Source organism: Erithacus rubecula (genome assembly GCF_903797595.1).
Source record: "Erithacus rubecula genome assembly, chromosome: 9".
Lineage (NCBI taxonomy): Eukaryota > Metazoa > Chordata > Aves > Passeriformes > Muscicapidae > Erithacus > Erithacus rubecula.
Genome location: NC_136660.1, coordinates 6,793,821 through 6,814,525, shown reverse-complemented (window position 1 = coordinate 6,814,525; position 20,705 = coordinate 6,793,821). Strand labels below are relative to the sequence as shown.

General features: G+C 41.7%; 1 protein-coding gene across 1 annotated transcript in view; it reads right to left on the bottom strand.

The window, feature by feature from the left end:
* Positions 1-13,141, bottom strand: part of FAM13C (family with sequence similarity 13 member C) — a 114,476-nt gene extending 101,335 nt beyond the window's left edge. Inside the window, exons 1-7 of the mRNA XM_079312563.1 lie at positions 13,096-13,141; positions 12,525-12,647; positions 12,210-12,404; positions 10,523-10,697; positions 10,138-10,347; positions 8,281-8,464; positions 3,156-3,291 (exon numbers count right to left, since the gene is read on the bottom strand). Coding sequence (XP_079168689.1) covers positions 3,156-3,291; positions 8,281-8,464; positions 10,138-10,347; positions 10,523-10,697; positions 12,210-12,239 — 735 coding nt within the window. The 5' untranslated portion in view covers positions 12,240-12,404; positions 12,525-12,647; positions 13,096-13,141. The remainder of the gene's footprint in view (positions 1-3,155; positions 3,292-8,280; positions 8,465-10,137; positions 10,348-10,522; positions 10,698-12,209; positions 12,405-12,524; positions 12,648-13,095) is intronic.
* Between the last annotated feature and the right edge of the window lie 7,564 nt (positions 13,142-20,705).

Here is a 20,705-nt window from a genome sequence, read left to right as displayed (position 1 = left end):
AAAGTTAATGCTGAAACATCCATTTACTCTTTGAAAAAAGCCAAACCCATCAGATTAACAAAACTCTCCAGACCACAAAAGCCTTCCTAATAAAGCCATAATTCGACAGATAAAATATCCATGAAATATTTAGTTGCACTCTTCTGACCAGCTCCAAACCACACTACAGCTTCAGAATTTCATTCTGAGTTGTCTGTGATCAACCTGCAGGTTCAGGATACTATCCAGCTCCACTTTCCCATCCCCCTGGATCACTGCAAGCCCTTCATAATAGGGTTCTAGGACTGCAGAGAGCAGCCTTGCTGATATATAGTGAAGTGTGCATAAAAGCACAAAGCAAGAGAAGAGAACAAGAAATGAGACTCCTTTCCTCAGGTGCAGGCATTTCTCCTAACCAAATCTATGCTTTAATGGAGAGACAAGCAGTGGCTTGGAGGCACCCATAAAGTCATGCTCCTGTTTGTTTGCAAGACAAAGGTAGTGTGCATAAATCAAAAAGGATTTATCTATGACTTCTGTACAAAGAGGGGATACAGAAACACATTCTTGGACTAGATTAAAAAAAAAAAAAAATCCATATTCAACTTTTATCTGGAATGTAAGATTCAGAAATGACAAATTGCTATTAGCAAGGTTCAGTTCATAGTTAAATTACACTAGAGAAGTTGAGATAATCTTGCACACCTCCAACACAGCTATTGATATTCCTTAGGTTCAACACAGTTATCAAAAGAGGCCTCAGATCAAAACAAACAACATGGTGCCTAACCTCTTATTAAAGAATTATGTAATCCAAGCATGCAAATCAGTTTAGCACCAGTGCAGCTTTTGGGCTAGGACAGAAGCTTATACAGCAGCTTTAAATGCTGGTGAATGCTCAGGAGCTGTGGAGTAGAGGGGGGGATAAAATCAAGATTCATATAGAAGGTATTAAAATAACTCCACATACAGACCCAAAACCCCAGCCTGGTAGGATCTTGTAGCATTCTGACTCTATTTTAAGGGGGGAAAATATATGTAAAACATACAGGAATAAAGGACAAGTTAAAATGCATCATGGCTGGGATATAACTTTAAACTATAACTTTATTCTCTTTACATATAATTGCCTGTGAATTGCCATGTCCAGCCCAGGGTTATAGTTCTGAACCACCAAAAACCTGCAAATTCTTCTCCCAGTCTGTTAGTATGAATCAGCCAGCACACACAGTGTAAGTGGGATGGCTCCTGGCACTTTGAGACACTAAGAACTCTGCTCAGAAGAATTAATCTGCCCATTTCAGCCCACAAATAACAAAACAGAAGGTTAAGTCTTGTCAACTGTATGGCAGGCCTGCCAGATTGGTATGGCTTTTGGTTTGACAGAGTTCAGTTTCACTTAAAATGTTCAAGTAGAAATAAATTACAACCCAAGAACAAAATCAGAGGAATTAAGTAGTCCAACTGCAAGTATCTGTGTAAAAGCCAGTGAAAACAAGTTTCATTTCCAGGATGCAACAAGGGATCTGAGCCAGGTTTGCCATTTTACTTTTTGCTTGTTTTACTGGAAGAAAAACATGGACTTTTAATATGTTTATTTTGTAAACTCAACTTTGATGTTTCTAGTTTAGTGGACCTTGAGCAATTGTTATATTATGAAAGATGAAGGGTACCCATCCAATGTACTGGGTTTCCTGCCAAAAATTACAAAAACAAGATCAGCCTCAGAATACTGAATTCCCTTCTCACCCACAGATGAGATTTCTTTCATAAGCTTACCTCAGAGCAGGAGAGTGCCCCATGTCTATGCCTTGTCTAAGATTTTATTAAAGAACTTGAAAGGAGCTTTTCAGCAGAATTCTTTCCCACATCACCACAATTCCAGACAGACTGACATTTTGCAGAATTACAGGGAGTGAAGTTGGTTCTAAAACAAAAGCACTGCAAGTGGAAGTCAGGCCTCCTGGCTTCTCTAATACCTTTCCAGTTTCTTTTAGCTGCTGATGCTTCCTATAGCATTTGCAAACAGAAGCAGGACAGCTCATATTTTGATTTTGTGTGCTCATTTGAGTACTCATTCAGAAACTCCCAGAGGTGGTAGTGACATGGAATTTCTTTAGAGAGAAAGGGGACCTGGGAGATGGGTTCCAATATTGTCTTAGTGTGAAACAATCCTACCATTGCATTTTGTGATGTTGAAGCATTATTTTAGAAATATCAGTATATTTATATTTATATTATACTTTTATCAGTATAATCTGTTCTTTATACCTGTATCCATACAAGTTTTGTTTTCTAGGAAAGCCTCCAAGGAGCATTACATTCCTGGCATGTTTTGGGATATGCAATATGTTCTAAATACCAAAATTGACTTTATATTAGAAGTCTGCTAGTTTTCCTTAGCAGGGATACTTGGAGAACGAAGCCAGAAAATTAAGGAGTCATAAACACAAATATCATCATCCACATACATGCAGTGCTAATCTCTTTCACAGTCCATCACCTGACCTGGCACACTGCTGCCAGCCTCACCATGAACCACAGGGATCACTGTTCTGTCAAGGGGTTTGCCACAACATTTCCTTCAAGTCTTTTTCCAAAAATAAATTTTAAGTTAAACAGCAATTAAACAATGCATCACAAAGTGAAAACAAGATTTATATTGGCCCAAACCAGGATTCTATCATGTTTCTTCCATTACAAGGTTTTCAACAAAGAGGCAGAAAAGGAATCAAAGTGCTAACAATGTTTTAGAAAAAAAAAATGCCCAAGGAGAAACTGGAACACATACGGTGAGTGCTAAAATATAAGATGGTTTTCAAACCTTCTGATTTTGCTTTCCTGCTTCAACAATGTATAGAAAAACACACACACAAAATAAAGTGTTTCACTCAAGGACAAATACAGTGGCTTTGATCTAACAAAGCTTGGCATTAATATATTTAAAGTTGAACAGCTTGGGATTTTCTTCTTGACCTTCTGCTTTTGCACCTGCACGTTTTTCCAAATAAGCATTTTGACACTCATGTTTCCTCTCCAGCTTAGGTATATCAAGAATATTTACATTGCTACCTATAAGCTACTGTCATTAATTACACATTTGTATGCAAATCTATTTCCAGTTCTGGGTTTCAACCTAACAAAGCACTTTTGATTTCTTGCTGTAACTTTCTTACCTGAAGGCCATTTGCTTGTGTCTGTGAGAAACAAGGGTTCAGGTCAGCAAAAAGCATCTCCTGGTGCTGAAGCAGGTACAGCAGGAGGCCATTGTAAAGCCTTTGCTCTTCACAAGCCAAGGGACTGACAGGAATCCTAAAGGAAGAGCAGGTGGATTAACCTTAGGAGCTCTCAGATCAGGGGATGATCATGAGTAACACAGGGAGCCCTTCCAGTAGCCAAGATAATTCAGCAATTGCTGGGATGGTGACCACTGGTGGGTTCCCAACACTGGGACTTTGGGTGCCAGAGCCCCAGCTTTGCTGCAATGGCTCACAACACAATGAATCTTTGTGGCAGCACAGCAAAGTAGTTAGAGCCTGACAGTAACTCAGACATGAGGTTTGCAAAGCCAAGGATGAAAAGGACAGATAAAAAAGCAGTCTATCAATCTGCTATTACTCACTGGCATTGGGATGGAAATAGTGGGTTTGCTTTACCTTCATTTATGAAGGTGAGCTTTAATCACTAGAATGTCTTATTACCAGAACTATCTGGAAAAAAATGCACAGGTAACAAACTGCTTCAATGTATTAATTTATAAATCCATAGACATTAGACTTATCAGGAAGTAGAAATTCCAGATATTCCTGTTAACCATGTTGAGTTTGGGGTTTTTTTTTCTTTCTTGCTTGTTCTCACCATATTTTGGGGATTTTTTTATGAATAATAGTTGAATTTTTAATATCCCTGTCAAGTCAGAATAATTTAATTAAAATAATTTTTTATATAGGATTCCAATCTCAACTCCTGAAGGACTTGTGTGTTCCCCCACCAGCTGTCCAGTATAACACTTGCATAAATTCTGTGCCCTTAATGGACCTTCTCCAGCCATGCTGCACCAGCTTAGTTGCACCCAGCACAATATTAATATTTAAACAAGAAGTTCAGAGACTCTAGAGGCTAATGTGGAGCATGAATACACCAGTCTTCTGTTTGCCAAATGAGTATATTCATTATTCATTTGCAATTTTATGTAGAAATATACACGTTGGGCCCAGTCCAACTGCTTTCATTCGTGTTCCTCTTTTGTAAACTTACTGTTGTTTCTGTAAGGACTTGAGTTTGAGCTCCTTTTCAAAGCAGAAGGTTTAAGCAGAGTTATAGCCAGGTACAACACAGAGAGATTTACAGGATGAACCACTATGTCTTCAGCTCCTTCTTTAGGATTAGTTAACATTTCCTTTTCTTGGGTTCTCATTTTTCTTGGGACAGACTCAGTTTATCCATAATAAACAAGGCTGCTTGTAAAACCTGGTTGACTGAGCAATAGCCTTTGCTGCATACAGCAATCCTAAGAAATTATTCATCACTTACCCAAACATCAATACCCTCAGCTCACGGGCCAGACAAGCAATAATTTTAGTCCTTTGTCTTCTTTCTCAGCTTCTTTCTTTAGCTTAGACATCTGTTCCTGAATCCACATCTACCAGCTGTTAACTCCTTACCAGAAGGAGAACTACACAACCTATTCAGGAAGATAAATGGCTCTCAGACCATCACTAAGTCCTCCTTTCCTTTATTAGCAGCCTGTGTTTGTGTGCCCAGTTCTCATTTCATTCTGAAACAGATCTAAACTATAGACTGGGATGAGACAGCTGACTTCAAATATCAGTGTCTCATCAGCAGATATCAATGGGTGGCAACAGGTGTGCAGTCCAAATATAGAGAATACACTTTTAGTTTTCTCTTTCAGCCACCTTCCACAATGACTTTCAATTAATTTTGTGAAATAGTCACTTCCTGCCTCTTCAGATACTTCTGCCCCTATCAGAAGCTGCATTATTGGGGTGACAGTAAAGGGGAACCAGTTTCCCACATTGCTAAATCCAGGCATGTGATCCCAGGAAGAGCAGAGCTACTGAGGTGTATTCTGCACTCCCCTATAAAAGCCCCATAATCAGCTGTAGTACAAATCACAGGAGAGCACTCAATACAAATAAGAAACAAGTAAAACCTGACCATCAGGAATTAGCTACTGGTTTCTTGAGCGAGTCTAAAACTTTCAAAGTTGCTTTGCCACAAAGTGCAAGCTAAAAAGTCCACACAAGTCCCTTGCCTTGGCTTTGTCCAGGAGATCTGCCAAGGTTCCCTGCCTCCACAGGCTTGCTGCAAATTTACAGGAACAATGAGTCAAAGAGAGTAGAAGCAAACAGCTGGCTGGAGTCCTTCTGCACTCATGCAAGAATTGCTTACTGAGACCAGAACTAAAAATCTCTTAACCAAGATGAAGCATAACAAAGTATCCATGGAAATTTAAGCAACATCAGTCCAATCTCTTTCTTTTATCTCTGATAAAAGCATAGCAACACATTCTCCTAGGTGTTTACAGATACTAGGACATAACCAGGAGTTTTCCATTATATCCTCTAACTAGACTTTCAATATAATACCTGTACTAAGCCTTATAACTTTTGTGTTACGATAACCACAGCTACAAATCACAAAGTGTGTGCAGTTTAGGCTTATAATGTACAGAGTTTAATATTTTTCTTTTGTGTTCCTGAGGCCCATTAAGGTTCCACATTCTAGCTACTGAATATTCCTACTCAATCATTTCAGTGAAACTATAAGCATGACAGGTCTCCACAAATAAAAGTGCCAAAGGATTGAGATGGGTGATAATTATAGACAGAATTTACACTTGGATATAAATAGATAAGAAATTTAAAGCAAAAAGGCTCATAAACAATTTTGTCTAGTTGTTTAATGTCAAAGAAGGAAGAAGTAATTTTGGAAAAATGCAGATTCCAGGATACATGAAGAACAGTTTTAACACTGGCAATGAATTTGTGCCATATGTGGAGCTGCCATTACCTCCAGGAGGTTAATTGCAGCAATTGCATGGAACACACATTTCTGTAGATTAGATCTAGAATTGGGTTTTTTTCCATAACCTTCACATTTACACTGAACAACTATAGCAAGTATTACCCAACATGTCTCAATTTCCTACATTCTAGCTGCCAAATGTTTCATAATGTGCCAGATAATTGCACTAATTCTTGCTCTGAAAGACATAAAGAATATTTATGACATTCCCCTGTGTCAGCAGATATGATTTGACACAGCTGACTACCTTGAATTTTGCTGCTGTACAGGACAATATCAATGATTTATTCTGAATCATTGAAGGCCTCAGGTCACTCAGCAGGAAAAGGTACAGAGCAATCTCACTGACAGAGCCAGCTGCAAGGCTCTTCTCTCTGCCCAACTACAAAAAAGGTGATTTTTCATAAGCCTAGGAGGGGACTCTACAAGCACAGCACCAGTTAAATGTTTTACAAAGAAATCCTGAGCTCCAGATTTACTGGGCTGTCTCCCAGAACTGGAAAGATCAGGATGACTGCAGAAAGGTGAAGATAACATTTATAGGACAGACCTACTTCTATTTATGGCTGCTGCTGTCTTGGCAGGTCACTGGCAGGGAAACCCTAGCTGATTGCTTTCAAGGTTTCTCAGACAGGTCATTGCCACAAGTACCCAGTTTAGCAATGAATGTACTTTAAAATCAGGCAAAGGCACAGGTTCAGAAGTAGCTGGCCCATGTCCCAGAGGAGTGGGATATTTAAAAACTGAAGCAGTTCATCAATTAATAAGGGAACTTACTGGATATGTGCAGATACAGGAATTGGTGGGCACGCATTGGGATAATTTGGGAATGGAGATAAAATCTTCTTGCAAGTGTGTGCATACACAAAAGCCCCAGGTGAGAACAAATGTCACCTGATGGCAGAAGAGTGACAGTCAGGGAAGTGCTTTTTGAGTTAATGTGGGGGCAAGGGATAGACAATTAGTGAAGGCCTTTTAGCATCAGCCAACTCTTTTATGTATCACCACACAACTAATCCAAACACTGATAAATAAACCTCATCTCTCTCCACTCATTTACTATTTTTAGGATGCAGGTATTGAGGAACTTGGGGTCTGGTTACAAATCTGCTTTGTTGAATTGCTGAATATCCTCCATGGTGAGGTTTCTTCCCCAGAGGATAGAATGGCATAGCTCCAACCACACCACATCTAGTTAGATTCTGTTCCTTTCTATGCTTTTGTTAAAACTATAAACTTGTATCAGGTCCAAAGGTCAAATTCTGCCAGACCTGGTAATAAACCCACAGGGCAGGGAAACAGGGACCACCTATGAAACAGCAGAAAATTTAAAAGTACAGTTCCCCAAAACAAAGCCTGTCATTGATGCCAGGTACCAATTTTGCTGAATATATACTTTTAAAATGAACTTGGCTTGCCATGAAAAAAAAAAACAAAAAACCCACTCAACTGAATAACAAGGCTTTTTTACTTCATAGAAGATATTACCTACTAATATATATATATAGTAAAGTGTCATTGGCTTATAGTTCATATTAAGTTGGCATGGCTGTGACTCACTAAAACCAAGATTTACAAGTTATAAAAGGTATAAATATTTCAACATCCTCTAGTATCAACAATGAAAGGAAAAATCCTCCATTATCTGATCATACTGAGCTGTTCCTTCTTACAATCTTGACTTGCATGGCATTGTCCCACCCCCCTTTTTAGCTTCCAGTTTTGTGCCCACTCACCATCACCCTAAACATGCCTCCTCTAGCTCCAGCCAAGCACTCACTGCTTGCCAGCTCAGCTGGCTCTGCTTGGATCTCAACTTGAATTTTAGCAGCAAGGGCAGAATGAGTTGCTTCTCTTTCTTGATAAGAGGGATTCCTTTCTCTACAATCAAATGCTGTTACAAAGTCAAAGTGAGGGTGAGCTTTTCAGAATTGAATCCAACAACTAAGTAGCCTCCACAACCAGCACTTATCTTTGCTAAGAAAAGAGAAGCAGTTTTCATTAAACAGCTCTCTAGCCCCCAAGCCTCCTCATATGGTTTCTTACTTGAGACTTGCCCAGTCTGGTCAGTGCCCAACAGAATGAAATTGATCAGCCAGCTCAGAACCTGTCACATCTGCCCATAACACACCATATAAACACTGAACTTACAAATGCTCCACTGGCTACTGGACAGAGAGTTATGACAGAAAGCCTCCCTGTGAGGTGTGACCTTGTTGTGCAGTTTGAGGCAGCTGAATAGAGAGGACTCACTTGAACAGAGCTGGTCCAAACACGATGGCCAGGTTTTCCAGAGTCATGAAATTCACTGCACTGTAGGTTGCCACCTTTAACAGGAAAGCAGACAGGAACTGGAAAAGGTTTTGATGAGCCTTGGGCAGGCAGCTGAGCAACTGTCTCAGGTTCTCTATGCATTCTGTTGTGTTGATTTTGTTCTCTGGAAAAAAACCCACAAAATATCTGAACTTAGAACATAGATTCATTCCTCACATCAACACAATTTCATTATAGACATTAGACATAAGAAAGAAGGAAAGTTTAAAAATATGCTAGAACAAAGCATGGAATAAATACCTCCCAAACAAGGAATTTGCACACTAAATTTTGGCATGTTTTTCACTTATGAATATGTAAGAACCACAGATTTTCCAGATATTGATTTCTACACTCACTGTTTCTGATATTTTTCCTGTTATGGTAAAATCACCCAGCACTTGCTGCTTTCCTAATGAAATTGCAGGCAGGATTCATATACCTGGATTCCTCAAAGCTGCCTTGAAAGATGGTTCAGAGTTGTCAGCCTTGACTCTCCCAAGAGATTTTACATGTACTGCATGATTCTCATTAAGAGAAATGAGAAATTGTCCCCTTTCAGCCCCACATCATCCTCATTTCCTGACTAATTGGTAGATCTCAGACTCAAAACATCTTTGCTCTATAAATATGCAACTGCAGTTACACAAGAGATGCTTAAAATTCTAAATTGGGGATACTTAACATTTTCTTGGTTCTTGTTCTTCAAAGAAGGATAACAAGGCAGAAAATGGGCTCACAAACAACCCCATTTGATCAGCAGTTCTGTATCAGCAGGATAAAGTCTCCTGGTTACTAGAATTGAGATGACAGCAGTGCTCAATAATTGGCAGCTGATGCTCAGATTTGCCATAGATCACCAGGACACATCTGTGTAGCTTTGACGTTGTTTGTAAGCAAATCATGCCCTTGAGGGTAATTTTAGCCCTAAAAAACACATTCTGCACAGGCCAAGGCCCATGGTGCTCAACTGATTAATGAGAAATGGAAAAGGGGATGAAGAGAAAAAAAAAATTAAAAAAAATAACAGCAAGACTGATCAGGGTAGAAAAAAACAAGACACTTGTAAAAACCCCATAGGTCTTTCTGCATAGGCTTTCACAGTTCATGAAACTGCTTCCTTTCTCCTTTTTTTGTAAACTCCTACACAGGTCCTTTGAACAAAAGCAGCCTGCAAAGTAACTCACAAAACACACTTATTTGTATGCAAACACCTGAATTAGTTGCCAGTCAAAATCAGCAGACAGCCTGAGAACAGAGCTCAGACATTCCAGGTGAATGGGGAGCCAGGCAGGGGAGGCTGCTGGGGTGCTCATCCTGGCTTATAAGATTATAAGGGGACTGGTAAAATAAATACTGACTAAAAATGAAGCTCTAAATAAGAACAGTGATGTGCATAAAAACCTCCTTTACCAGAGAAGGTTAAATGAAAGAGACAGTGGCTATATAAAGACACAAGCAGCATTATGGTGGAAATTACATTAAAACTAAAAATATTATCTCAGTAACTAGAATGGTATACAATTTTAAAAAGAAACCATGCAGAAAAGGAGCTTTCTCAGAGAATACAGGATTGGATTGCAGGATTCATCACCACAGGAAGGAAGGGAATCCAAAAGACTTAATGACTTTTAAAAAGACTGTAGACAAGTTCATAGTTGCTTGGTCCCTCCAAAGAAATTAAACATCAATTTCAGGTTAAGGAAACACAAAATCTTGTTTATAGAAGGTACAATGAACACATTATCTGTCACTGTCAGAGAAAGAACAGAATCTTGGAAGTTGACCATTCTGTACCTTGGAAAGTTTTTAGCAAGCCAGAGCAAATATTGTCTGGAAAAACAGCCACTGGTAGTTCTTTCAGAAAGAGTTTCAGGAGACTGGCCACAGAATCAACATCTCCATCGTTAATAAGATCTACTTTTTCCCCTTGATTGTACTTCTGCCTCAATTCCTTGATTTTATTTGCTGACCCACCAATTCGAAATATTCCGACGCGCTCCAGACCTGTGTAAGAGATACAGAATAGTAAGCAGTGGTTGCTTTACCACATCTTTGTGGTAATGCTTTAAGAAAACACAATAATTTTAAATAAGGATTTTTCAGCATTTACAGCTGAAAAGTACAGCTTAAACAAAGAATATCAGTTTCCAAAAGCCAAGCAGGAAAAATATGAACATACCAAATACCTCCAGGTACTCCACCAACTGTGTCACAAGAGAAGGAACCCCACATTGCTTCACATCCTGTACAAGGCTTTCCAGTGGGACACCAAATGTGTTTCCTTCACTGCTGAGCTGTAGATCTGGTGAAACTTTATTTGCTGTGTGCCTAACTTGTATAGAAGAGAATGATTTCTGGGGAATAAAAACAGGCAAGTGATAAACAGTGACTGGCTTTTATTATTTTAGCCTCCAAAGATCTACAACTTCAGAAAAAATATTGTTTCCCTTGCAGCACCTTAGAACAGATTTTATTTCCATTGTATATTCTTAGAACACTAACATTCTCCTGTAGAACTGAGATAAGACCTGTGTTGGAGTAAACTACAGTGAAGGTCCCTCACCCCTGCCATGGGGAAAATGGGACCTTGTGTTGAGGCAGATGCTGCTCAGGACAGAGAGAGGCCACTACCCCTCAAAAGAGCCCCAAAAGTCAGGAAGAAGCTGACCCTGTGCTGGTGCACAGCCTCCCAACCCCATGAAATTTGTGATTTGGTACCTCATTCCTGAGATAAAAACCACAAGATTCATGAGGGAACCAGAAGCAGAATTCAGGTGGCAGCTACAAGCCTCAGAAGGGGTTCCTTTCTGCTCACCCGGTTATTCCCCATTTTTTACCCCAACAACTGATGCAAAAGCACAAGAAATCACAAACAACTTGTATTTTTCATCCTGTCTGGTGAAGGGAGCTTTTCTTTCATCCTCCCAGAGCGTGGCTGGGAAGTTTGTGGGCAGTGGTGGGGGGTGTCTGTCCCTGAGGGGCTCTGTGAGACAGGGGCTGCCAGCTCTGCACCCCGCAGGGCTCCCTGGGAGTGTTTGAACATATATATCTAAATATATGCTTAGATACATTTTATACATATATATATATAAAATATATAATTAAGAATAAGATCCTGGAGGAATATTTAAGCAAAGGGGAAATCCTGCCTGGCTCTCTGCAAGGAGTCCTGGCTGCCCTGCCCTCTATCCCACCTCCCCTGAGCCCCTTGCTTGTCTTACAGACAGGTGCCATTACCCACAGTAATTGCTGCATTTTATCCTTGTGCTCTTACCAGGCAATGAGATCAGAAGCCCAAACCAGGAATACTTAGATTTACCATTTCTGCACTAGGACTATTTAAACAGTATCTAAAGGAGGATTTTGAAATTTTTTTGTATCATTATTTCAACGCATTGTGAAACCAACTACTTCTTAAGTGTTTTTATTACTATGGTTTTTAGAAGGAAAAGGGAAAGATTTTCCTATGGTTTTGAGGCTGAACTGCCATAATGAGGCTGTTTTTCACACATGCCTGCAGCAAAGCCATGAGCTGGAGCTCCAGGACAGCCCTGCTGCCATGGCAAAAGCACACACAGCCCTCAAAACACCACAGCCCATTTTGCTCTTTCAGTGCACAGGAAAGCTTGGACTATGATGTTAGTGTTACAGCACGAATAGTTATCTAAAAGAAAAAAATATTAGCATGTACTAAATATATTTTACAGCATTTTTATATATAAGCTGCGAGGTGTTAAAAAAGCCTCTAAAATATCTGCACACCATTAGTCTAAATCCCTCCCTTTTCCCTTTTCAGACTGTCAGCCTTCTCAGAAAGGAGGAAGGGCGTGAGAAGGACCAAAGCAGGCAGATTTCAGTTCACTTACGCAGATGGAAAGGGAGGCGCCTGCCCCCATGCCAGACTGCAGCAGTGCCGGTATTTCAGCTGTGCTGCTCACCCTCACCTTCCCCTGCACAGAGCCCTGCAGCCTGGACAAAGCTGATTGCAGCCATCGGGCTGCTCCTCTGCAATTAACTTATCCTATTATGATTGCTAGCCCTCGTCTCAGTCAGCGGTTTCCCTCCAGGAAAGGTAGAAATTAGCTGCTAGTGAAAGTGGATTCCTTGCTGCTGTACTTCCCTTTGGAGCACCTTGCACAAGCTGAGGGCTGTGTTAGCACCAGGAGATGTTTCCATGGCACCTGCCACACACAATGCCACAGCTTGCCCAGCCATGCTGATCCCGGGCCTGATGTTTGCTCTCGAGTGGGTTTTCGCAGTGCAGGTTTGCAGATATTCATACTGCCTGCTGTCCCTCCTGCCTGCTACAGCAGCAAGGTAAATACTATGAGAAGGCTCTCTGTGTACACATTATAGCTACTTGTTTATGTAACACGTACACAATCATTTTGGCCAACACATGGCAAGATCCCATCCACTTTTTTTAAATACAAAGATGCAATTAAGCCAAACACCCTTTATAATTGTTTCAGATATAAAGCCTGCCCTGAAAAGTAAGAAATAATGTTGCAGTAAAAATCTAATTGGGGGGGGGGGATTTTAAACACAAACTTAGGTACACATGAAACAAAAGCAAAACATACAAAGCAGAAAGAGGTAGAGGTTCTGAGCCAGACCTCCTTGGCAGAGCACTAGAAAAAGCAGGAGCTACTTCAACACCACACCAGTGCAGCACAGATAGCAGAGATGGTTCCCTTTTCCTTAGCAGAAGGAATACCACTTAAAAGTAGTGCAGGATTTTTGCTCACTTACCTCTCCACAAGATCCCACAATGAGGTTTAAATACTACTGTGATTTAGAGTTTTCTTCATCTACCTACAGAGCTGGACATGGAAAAATCTACATGCACCTCATCACCCCACAGGCTCTGCCTGGCCTGTCTCTGCAGAGGAGCTCATCTGTGCCCATCAGCACAGCTGTGCCTGTTCAGCCTGTTAAAAACGCTGTGCCCATCACCCCACTGTGCTGTTCAGCCTGGCCTCATCTCTGCAGACAAATTGCACCTGTGCCCACCACAGCAGCTTTGGCTGCTCAGCCTGTTCAAGCTGCTGCACCCACAGGAGTTTCTGGGGCTGTGCCCCAACACTGCTAGAAGAGAGAAGAAAGTATGTTGGCCCTCCCAGAGCAGCAGTGTGAGTGCCCTCTTGCAGCAGCGTGGTGTTCTGTGCTCGTGGCTGAGAGGGGAACTTCGCTGTGACATCCTCTCCCTGCTGTGTTCAAACCCTCTGCCCTCCAGCCACCACGAGCAGTGTTTCCCCACCCTCACCTCTCATTGCTGTGTTTGCAAGGCAGCTGGAGCAGCTCCCCCACCTTTGCTGGGTCCCTTTGGGACAAACAAAAGCACCACGCACTCAGAGTCACCTTAGCTAACCACGCCTGTGAGCCTGCAGCAGCCTGCTCTCTGTAGAGAGACACATCACAAAAAGGCCTGTGCAAAAGCTACAAAATTAAAACAAAAAATGTTTTCAACTCTTTAACTCTTTGCTCCCTGCCCCACAGCACATAGTCATTTTCCATGTTCCTAGATGCCACAGGAGTCATCCTGCTGACACACCGCTCCCCCCTGCTTCAGCTGAACGTGTAAACCATAGGCAAATACCTTTCAAAGCAACAAATTCTCCACCTGAGCAGCAAACACAAATTTTATCTGTTGACTCATGCCAGGGCAAACAAGGCAGCAGCCACTGCAATCAACCTCTTGGTCTCGACTGCTCCTGTGAGTTCAATGCTGGAAGAATTTGCTTTGGGGTGCTGCCTGCAGGCTGCGGCAGGGCTCGGGGAGAGGCAGGCGCAGCTCCCTGAAGCAGCTAGAGGGCACACGAGGCTTGCGAGAGGTGGTCCTGAAACCCCTCTGCAGACGTGGCAAGGAGCCCCAGGCTTGGGCAGGCTTTCCTTTCCCAGCAGGGGCCGGAGGGAGGATTTCTCCTCGCATCGCGGGGTGTACAAAGAGCAGGAGGCTGTAGGTAGCACAAATTAAACATAAAACTGCTCGTGCTGTGTAGCTGAAATTCCAGCCCTTCCTCCACAACCTCTGGATCAAAGTCAGCCCCTGTGGGACTTCAGATGTATGAAAAGGATGTGTGGAGCTTTGAGAAGCCACCTGGATTTCAAGGGCTACGGCTGAATTAAAACCAAAGCTTTTGGTCTCCCAGCACTCTGCCAGCCAGGGGAGGGCTTGTGAGGAAAGGCAGTGCCTCAGCCTGGGTGTGAGAGGGGACAGCACCAGGGGCTGCCTTTGTACTCTCCCCACTGGGCTGTGGCCTCCAGCTGCTGAATGGGCTACTTGTGAGGGTTGTTGATGTTTCAAAAAGATAGAGAAAGGATAAACACGAAAGGAAAACAGAAAAGTTTAGGTTTACTCCTTAGAAAACCAGGTTTTTACAGCAGCATTTAGGAACAGCAGGATCCCTGTGAGAGAGGGCAGAGGTAAATCCATTGTCAGCAGCAGTACAAAACAATAGCGGCAAGAAAAATTATTAACTGAGACTTCATGGTTCATTGAAGTTTTCCTTCAAAGCAGCAAGCAGCCTGCTCTGCTAACTTGGTGATCTGTGTCTCAGCTTCAGGAGTCTCCAAGCATACAGCCAAGGATGAAAGAAAGCCCATGCTAGTGCACAAGAGCCAGGCAGGGAGTGGGATGGGGGTGGGCAGTCCTGCCAGGGCCCACATCCAGCTGGATAGGCTCTGGTGGCTCTGGATTAGAGGCAAACACCAGGGCAAGCAGCTCTGCTGATGCCAGCTGCAGGTCTTGAGAAAGCACCATCATACATCATACATCATACATCAGTTGCACCACCTCAGCCTTGAGAACCCTTGGGAGCTAAGCCCATAAAAGCATCCCTGAATTATCACGAGAAACAGTCAAGGCTGGTGCACACAGCTGAGATTCCGCCAGTCAAACCTGTATTACTGGCTTTCAAAGCAGGTTTTCATCTCACACGCTGCATTTGTGTATTTTATCCCAATTCATCACAAGCCACTCTAAACAGTAAACTTAGTAAATTCTGGAAATTTGCACATTTTATAGTATAAGGACCTGATAGATAAACTATAGTACTTCTCAAGCAAAAGGAAAAAATGGAAATAAGAACTACAACCAAGACAGAAGTAGACATGGAAAAATGCATCTCATATTAGGTAATTATTGGCAAGAAATGACACATCTCTCTCACTTGATTACTACAGTATCAATATAAGTTTTCCTACATTTTAGCTGGTAAAAGTCATAGCACAGACGTAAGGACTGGTTGCCACATATCCTTCATCACAGCAATCTGATTGCCAACCATGCCTGCTGGCCAAGTTAAATTATCAGCCAGGAAGTGTTGCTGTCCTGACAAGAAAGCAGCTTTCCCCCACTGCTTCTTGCATTGCTTTTTGCTGTGCCTATGGGAAGAGCACACAGGCCACACCACCTCCTGCCAGGCAAGCCCTTGTCAGCCCAGCAACATCCCCTCTAACTTGATTTCTGCTCACAGCTGCTCGGGGGTCTTCTGTGGAAGAGGATGCCCAAGGACAGAGACAGATGTGCCTGCAGAGCCAGTTCCAGACAGGCACAGGGCAGCTGCCCCTTCTGCATCAGCCAGGCACACACCAGTCCAGAGCTGTGCCTGAGCAGACATCCCCTGAGTCAAGGCAAGGCTCCTTCCTAGTGTAGACACAGCACCTGGCAGCTTGGAGCTGCTTCTTTCTATCTGAGCCCATCTCTGGCGAGGCATGTGTTGGTGTCCTGAGGTGGCTCAGCCGAGCCTGTTTCGAGGCAGCTGAATTACAGGCATGTGGAGAACTGCCCAATGAAACACTGTGAGGCAAATCCTCAGACTGCTTGCTGGACTTTTTTTTTTTTTGTCTTCCCAGCCCATTAAACCTTCTAGCATCATCTTTCTTTTAAAGGCTTTTGAAAAGCCTGCAGAAAGCTGCACAATTCCTTGGCAGTTTTGTGGAACTGAGAGTGACTTGCAGACAACAGATCAATAACTGTCAATATTCCTCTCTTTATGTGAAATATCATGAAGGTTGTTTTGGAGCCTGCCTCTCCTCTTCCTGTTTTGAATTTCATTTTCTTCCTCTAATCTCCACCTGGCACTTAAACCTCTTCATTTTCTTGATGCTGTTCCAGGGAAAACAAGTCAGCATTCAAAATGCAGTATTGCTTCATTATCTAAAGGCACTATCATGCTGTTGGTGCTAAAGAGCAGAACATCAGCAAAAATAGCCACAAGCGGAAAATTATTGTAATAAAGCAAGTAGAGCTCTTTTTCAGGCCCTACAAATTATTTTAAGTATGTATTTCTATTGTATTTCATTCTATATCATGCAATTGGCAGATTCCAGGTTTATTTCTCTAAGAAATAGAAAGATGAAAGGAAAAACACAAAGGAACACAAAGTTTTTGCAATAATGGCTTATTCCCTGTCTGCTCATTTTCAAAGGGAATTTGAAATGTTGGATTAGTTTCAGCAAAATTTGCAAGTACCAGGCCAGTTTTTGCATCCCAAATCATCCTCCCAGGAAGACAAACCTTCCATGAGGCTCCATCTACAAACTGCTGCTGGTTTCTGACAGCTTCCCACAGCTGAAGGGAAACTCAGCTCCCAGCTCCAGCTCCAGACTGCTCTTGGTATATCAATCTCTTGCTGAAGCAAGTATCTCTGGCACCACATGCTGCCATTTTTCATAAATAATACAGTTTCAACACAAAATTGCCTCTTTGAAGAGTGTAAAGAAGTAAGACAGGATTAGTAGCTGCCTTCTCTCTGTCCCTAGCTGCACAGCACCTGAGGTGGAGATTAAAAAAAAAAAAAGGAAAAAGAAGCAGTACGCTAAGTAGAGGCTTCAGCACCCTCTTGGACTATGGACACTGCCCTAGCCCATGAAAAAGACAGCCAAGGTAGAAGGTAGTTTTTCATTTGCATTTCTCCAATGGCATAGAACTGCTCCTTACTGGCTCAGTGCAAAAGAGTTGCTCCTATTATGTTCAATCAGCTCTGCTTTTGTGCAGTCTTGTGATACTACTTCTTGAACAAAATTAGAGAAAACTCATAACAAGACCTCAAAATGCAGACCTTCCCCCCAGAGGAGCTGAGATGGCAGCAGCATCTCCATCAAGCTTCCCAGTTTCAGATATGAAACTCTACTGGAAGTTATTCAGTCTGTCATATGAAAATTCAGGTCTCCTGTTTCTAAAGCAACCAGATAATGGTCTGCTCAGTGGGAATTTCTTCTTCCTATCTCTTTCTCCCATGAATCTTTTCAGTAACTAAAATTCATACACCCAGAAGAGTGACTTCTAAATAGTTTGATATCATGGATGTATCAGGGAGGCACCAGATAGTCTAACCTAGTCTCACAAATATATTTTTTGTTCCCTTCTTCTTCCCAGCACCTCCACATGACTCTGTTTAACTTGAAGCAAATGTTATTTAATTAAGCATTTTTCTGATCTCTTGCACAATCTCATACAAAGTCATTATTGTAATTCACAGAATCTGAGAAAGACCTGCCATATTATTTTAGTTATCCTAGTTTGAGGGGGTGGTCCCCTAAGTAAAGCAAAGCAGGGATACAGCCACTCCAACCCAGGGACATTTTAATTAAAAAGCAAAGTAATTTGATTCCAATGGATGACAGCGTGACCTAACCCAACCTGATATTCATGTCATATATCAAAATTTGCAGTTATAACCACAAAAGCTTACACAATTCAGATACAATCTGTAAATATAGAGTTGGTCAGAGCACTGGCCATTTACAAAACTGGAGGTGTAGGTATTCATCTTGTTACTCAGCTGCATCTAGTCTTTGCTGTTAATCACTGAAAACATGTTTACTTTCCAACATCAGCTGTGTGTGACATGGGAAAGGAGGGAAGAGGTTAGGCAGATGATTTTGCAGCCTGCAACCAGAGAAACAAGGGAGGAAAAGACATTAATTTGAATTAGGTGAAACTGAGTTTGCAAGTTAACTGTGACCAGGTAAGACTAAGGTTGGAGCCAAAGGCAGAGGAGAAGAGCATTTGCTGCAGTCACAGTGCACAGGGCCATGACTGCAAAGGCAGCTCACTCAGGAGCTGCCCTGACCTTCTTCCCAGCCATGCAGCACACTGTGCCAGCAGTCACACCTGAGCCCACAGCACAGAACCAGCCAGCTGACCTTGGCTACAATAAAACAAAAAAGCATTTTCAGAGTTTCTGTGAGTGCATTTACAGCAACACATCCAAGCAGTGCAGCTGGATGCCTTGAGCAAGCACTTTGACTGGCAGCAAACACAGCTTAAAGCTGTGGCCTGGAAAGCCACTGTGCCTAATCCCTGTACAGCAGCACGGGGGCTGAGTCAGGAATGGGTGCAGGGCTGCTCCCCTGGAGCCTCCTGAGGCACAGGGCAAACACCTCAGCATTCCATGGTACTCCTTGTTGCACACTAAGTGAGCAGAGTGGAGGGGACTCCGTGTTTGGCCTCACACTCCAGCCATGTGTTCCCCTCCCCTTCCCAAAACTACACCAAACACAGCAGAACACCTGCACCTGACACAGGAAACCAAAGAGGAGAAAGCACAGCAGGGAGACCCCAGAGCTGCAGGACCTGTCCTGTCTGAGCTCTTCCTTATCACACCTGCACAAGACACCCTTTCCTCAACAGAAGAAGCCTTGAGCATCTGCAGAGTAGAGAAATCTGCGTAGATACCAGTCAAATTTAATTCTCTTCATATAGCTCTGGCCAAGAACATCAGCAAGTTGCTTATTTCAGACATCTTGGCCTCTAGTTTCTGAAAACATGAAATGACACTAGTGCTAATAAAATCTGCTTGGACTGATGGGATTATTAAATACTAATGAAAAAAACCCAAGCAATTACTCCACACATTGAAGACACATGGTTAAAGCTGACCAACACAGTTGTGAGAAGCAATGGACACACTAAAGAAAACTAACATAAGATGCTGTCACAGTAAATGTGAGGATATATGAAACAAGGACATAAAGGAAAACAGTCAAGCCTTCCTCACAGAGCCATGAAAGTGACAACAACACAGGAGCAGCAGCTACTCTGAGAAACTTGAAATCACTATGTCATGGCAGAGAGTTTAAACTACAGGATCTTTAAAGGCCCCTTTCAACTAAAATAATTTTGTTATTTAGTTCCGGCAACAAACTCATTATGTGATACCGCACAGTTCAAGTTGAGCATGTGTGTATCAGCTCTATCTAAAATCCAACATTTGAAACAACAAATACCTTTATCCTCCCCCCCAAAAAAAATCTAAATGGATTTTGGTAATCAGGGAACATATTGACACATCTCTTGTATGAAGACTGACAAGTCTTTAACTTGGTGATTCAACTTAATTGAGTTGAAAAACATCACTGAAATGAGTCCTCAGAGTTTGAGAAATTCTGTTTCATAGAAAATCAACTTTTTCTACTTTCTCTGTCCTGTTCAACTGGATTTCTGTTTAATTTCCAATTTTGCCATTTTTAATATGGCTGGTATCATGCTCAGCCCAACATATTCACCATTTGTATATATGTGAAAAGCCCTCTTGAATGATCTGAAGTGAAATATCTCTCCACTAAAAAAATACCTCTCTGTCAGTTTAATGCTATGAAAACATCTCCATCAATTTTTATAGCTCTTACTCAGCACATTGTTCAATGTCAGTGCTGGATGCAGGAATCCAGGATCAGCATGATGTAGACAAATTAACAGCTGCCAAAGGAATGTAATCTCTTTCTGCAGCTAATGATAAAGCCCATCAATTCAGCAAGGCACAGAGTGAACTTTAAAACTAATAATATTTCACAGTTTCATTTGTTTTGTGTTTTGGCAACTATGATAAACTTTCATAGGATCAGCAAATAATAAGATAAATGTTCTATTCATGACTAAGTCCACAGTGACTGAATAATTTATGCAATAAACAATAAATTTTTCTTGTACAATAAAGAGTAATACTTTACCATCTCATTCTATCTGTTCCAGATGTTTTTTCAGGGATTATAAAACTCAAGACAATCCAGAATCCTACATAGCAGAACTGTTTAGCTACCTCTACCATCTCTACCTGCCACTCTGTCAATGCTGATGACCTACTTTTCAAGGAAATAAGGTACAGATTATCACATTGTACCTCTCCTGCCACATTCTAAAAAACATTTGAACCTATGGGCTCATGATTTGAATGCAACATGAAGACAGAAAGGCTCCCAGATAAAATGTAAGTTGTAGCATCTCTGAAAATACCTTCTTGGAAAGGAACCCTGTAAAACTAGAAAAGTAAAACTCAAAACAATAAAATCTTTGTCTTGTTTACCAATTAAAGACAAGATTAATAAAATCACAGTGCTCAGCTGGCTGGGGCAAG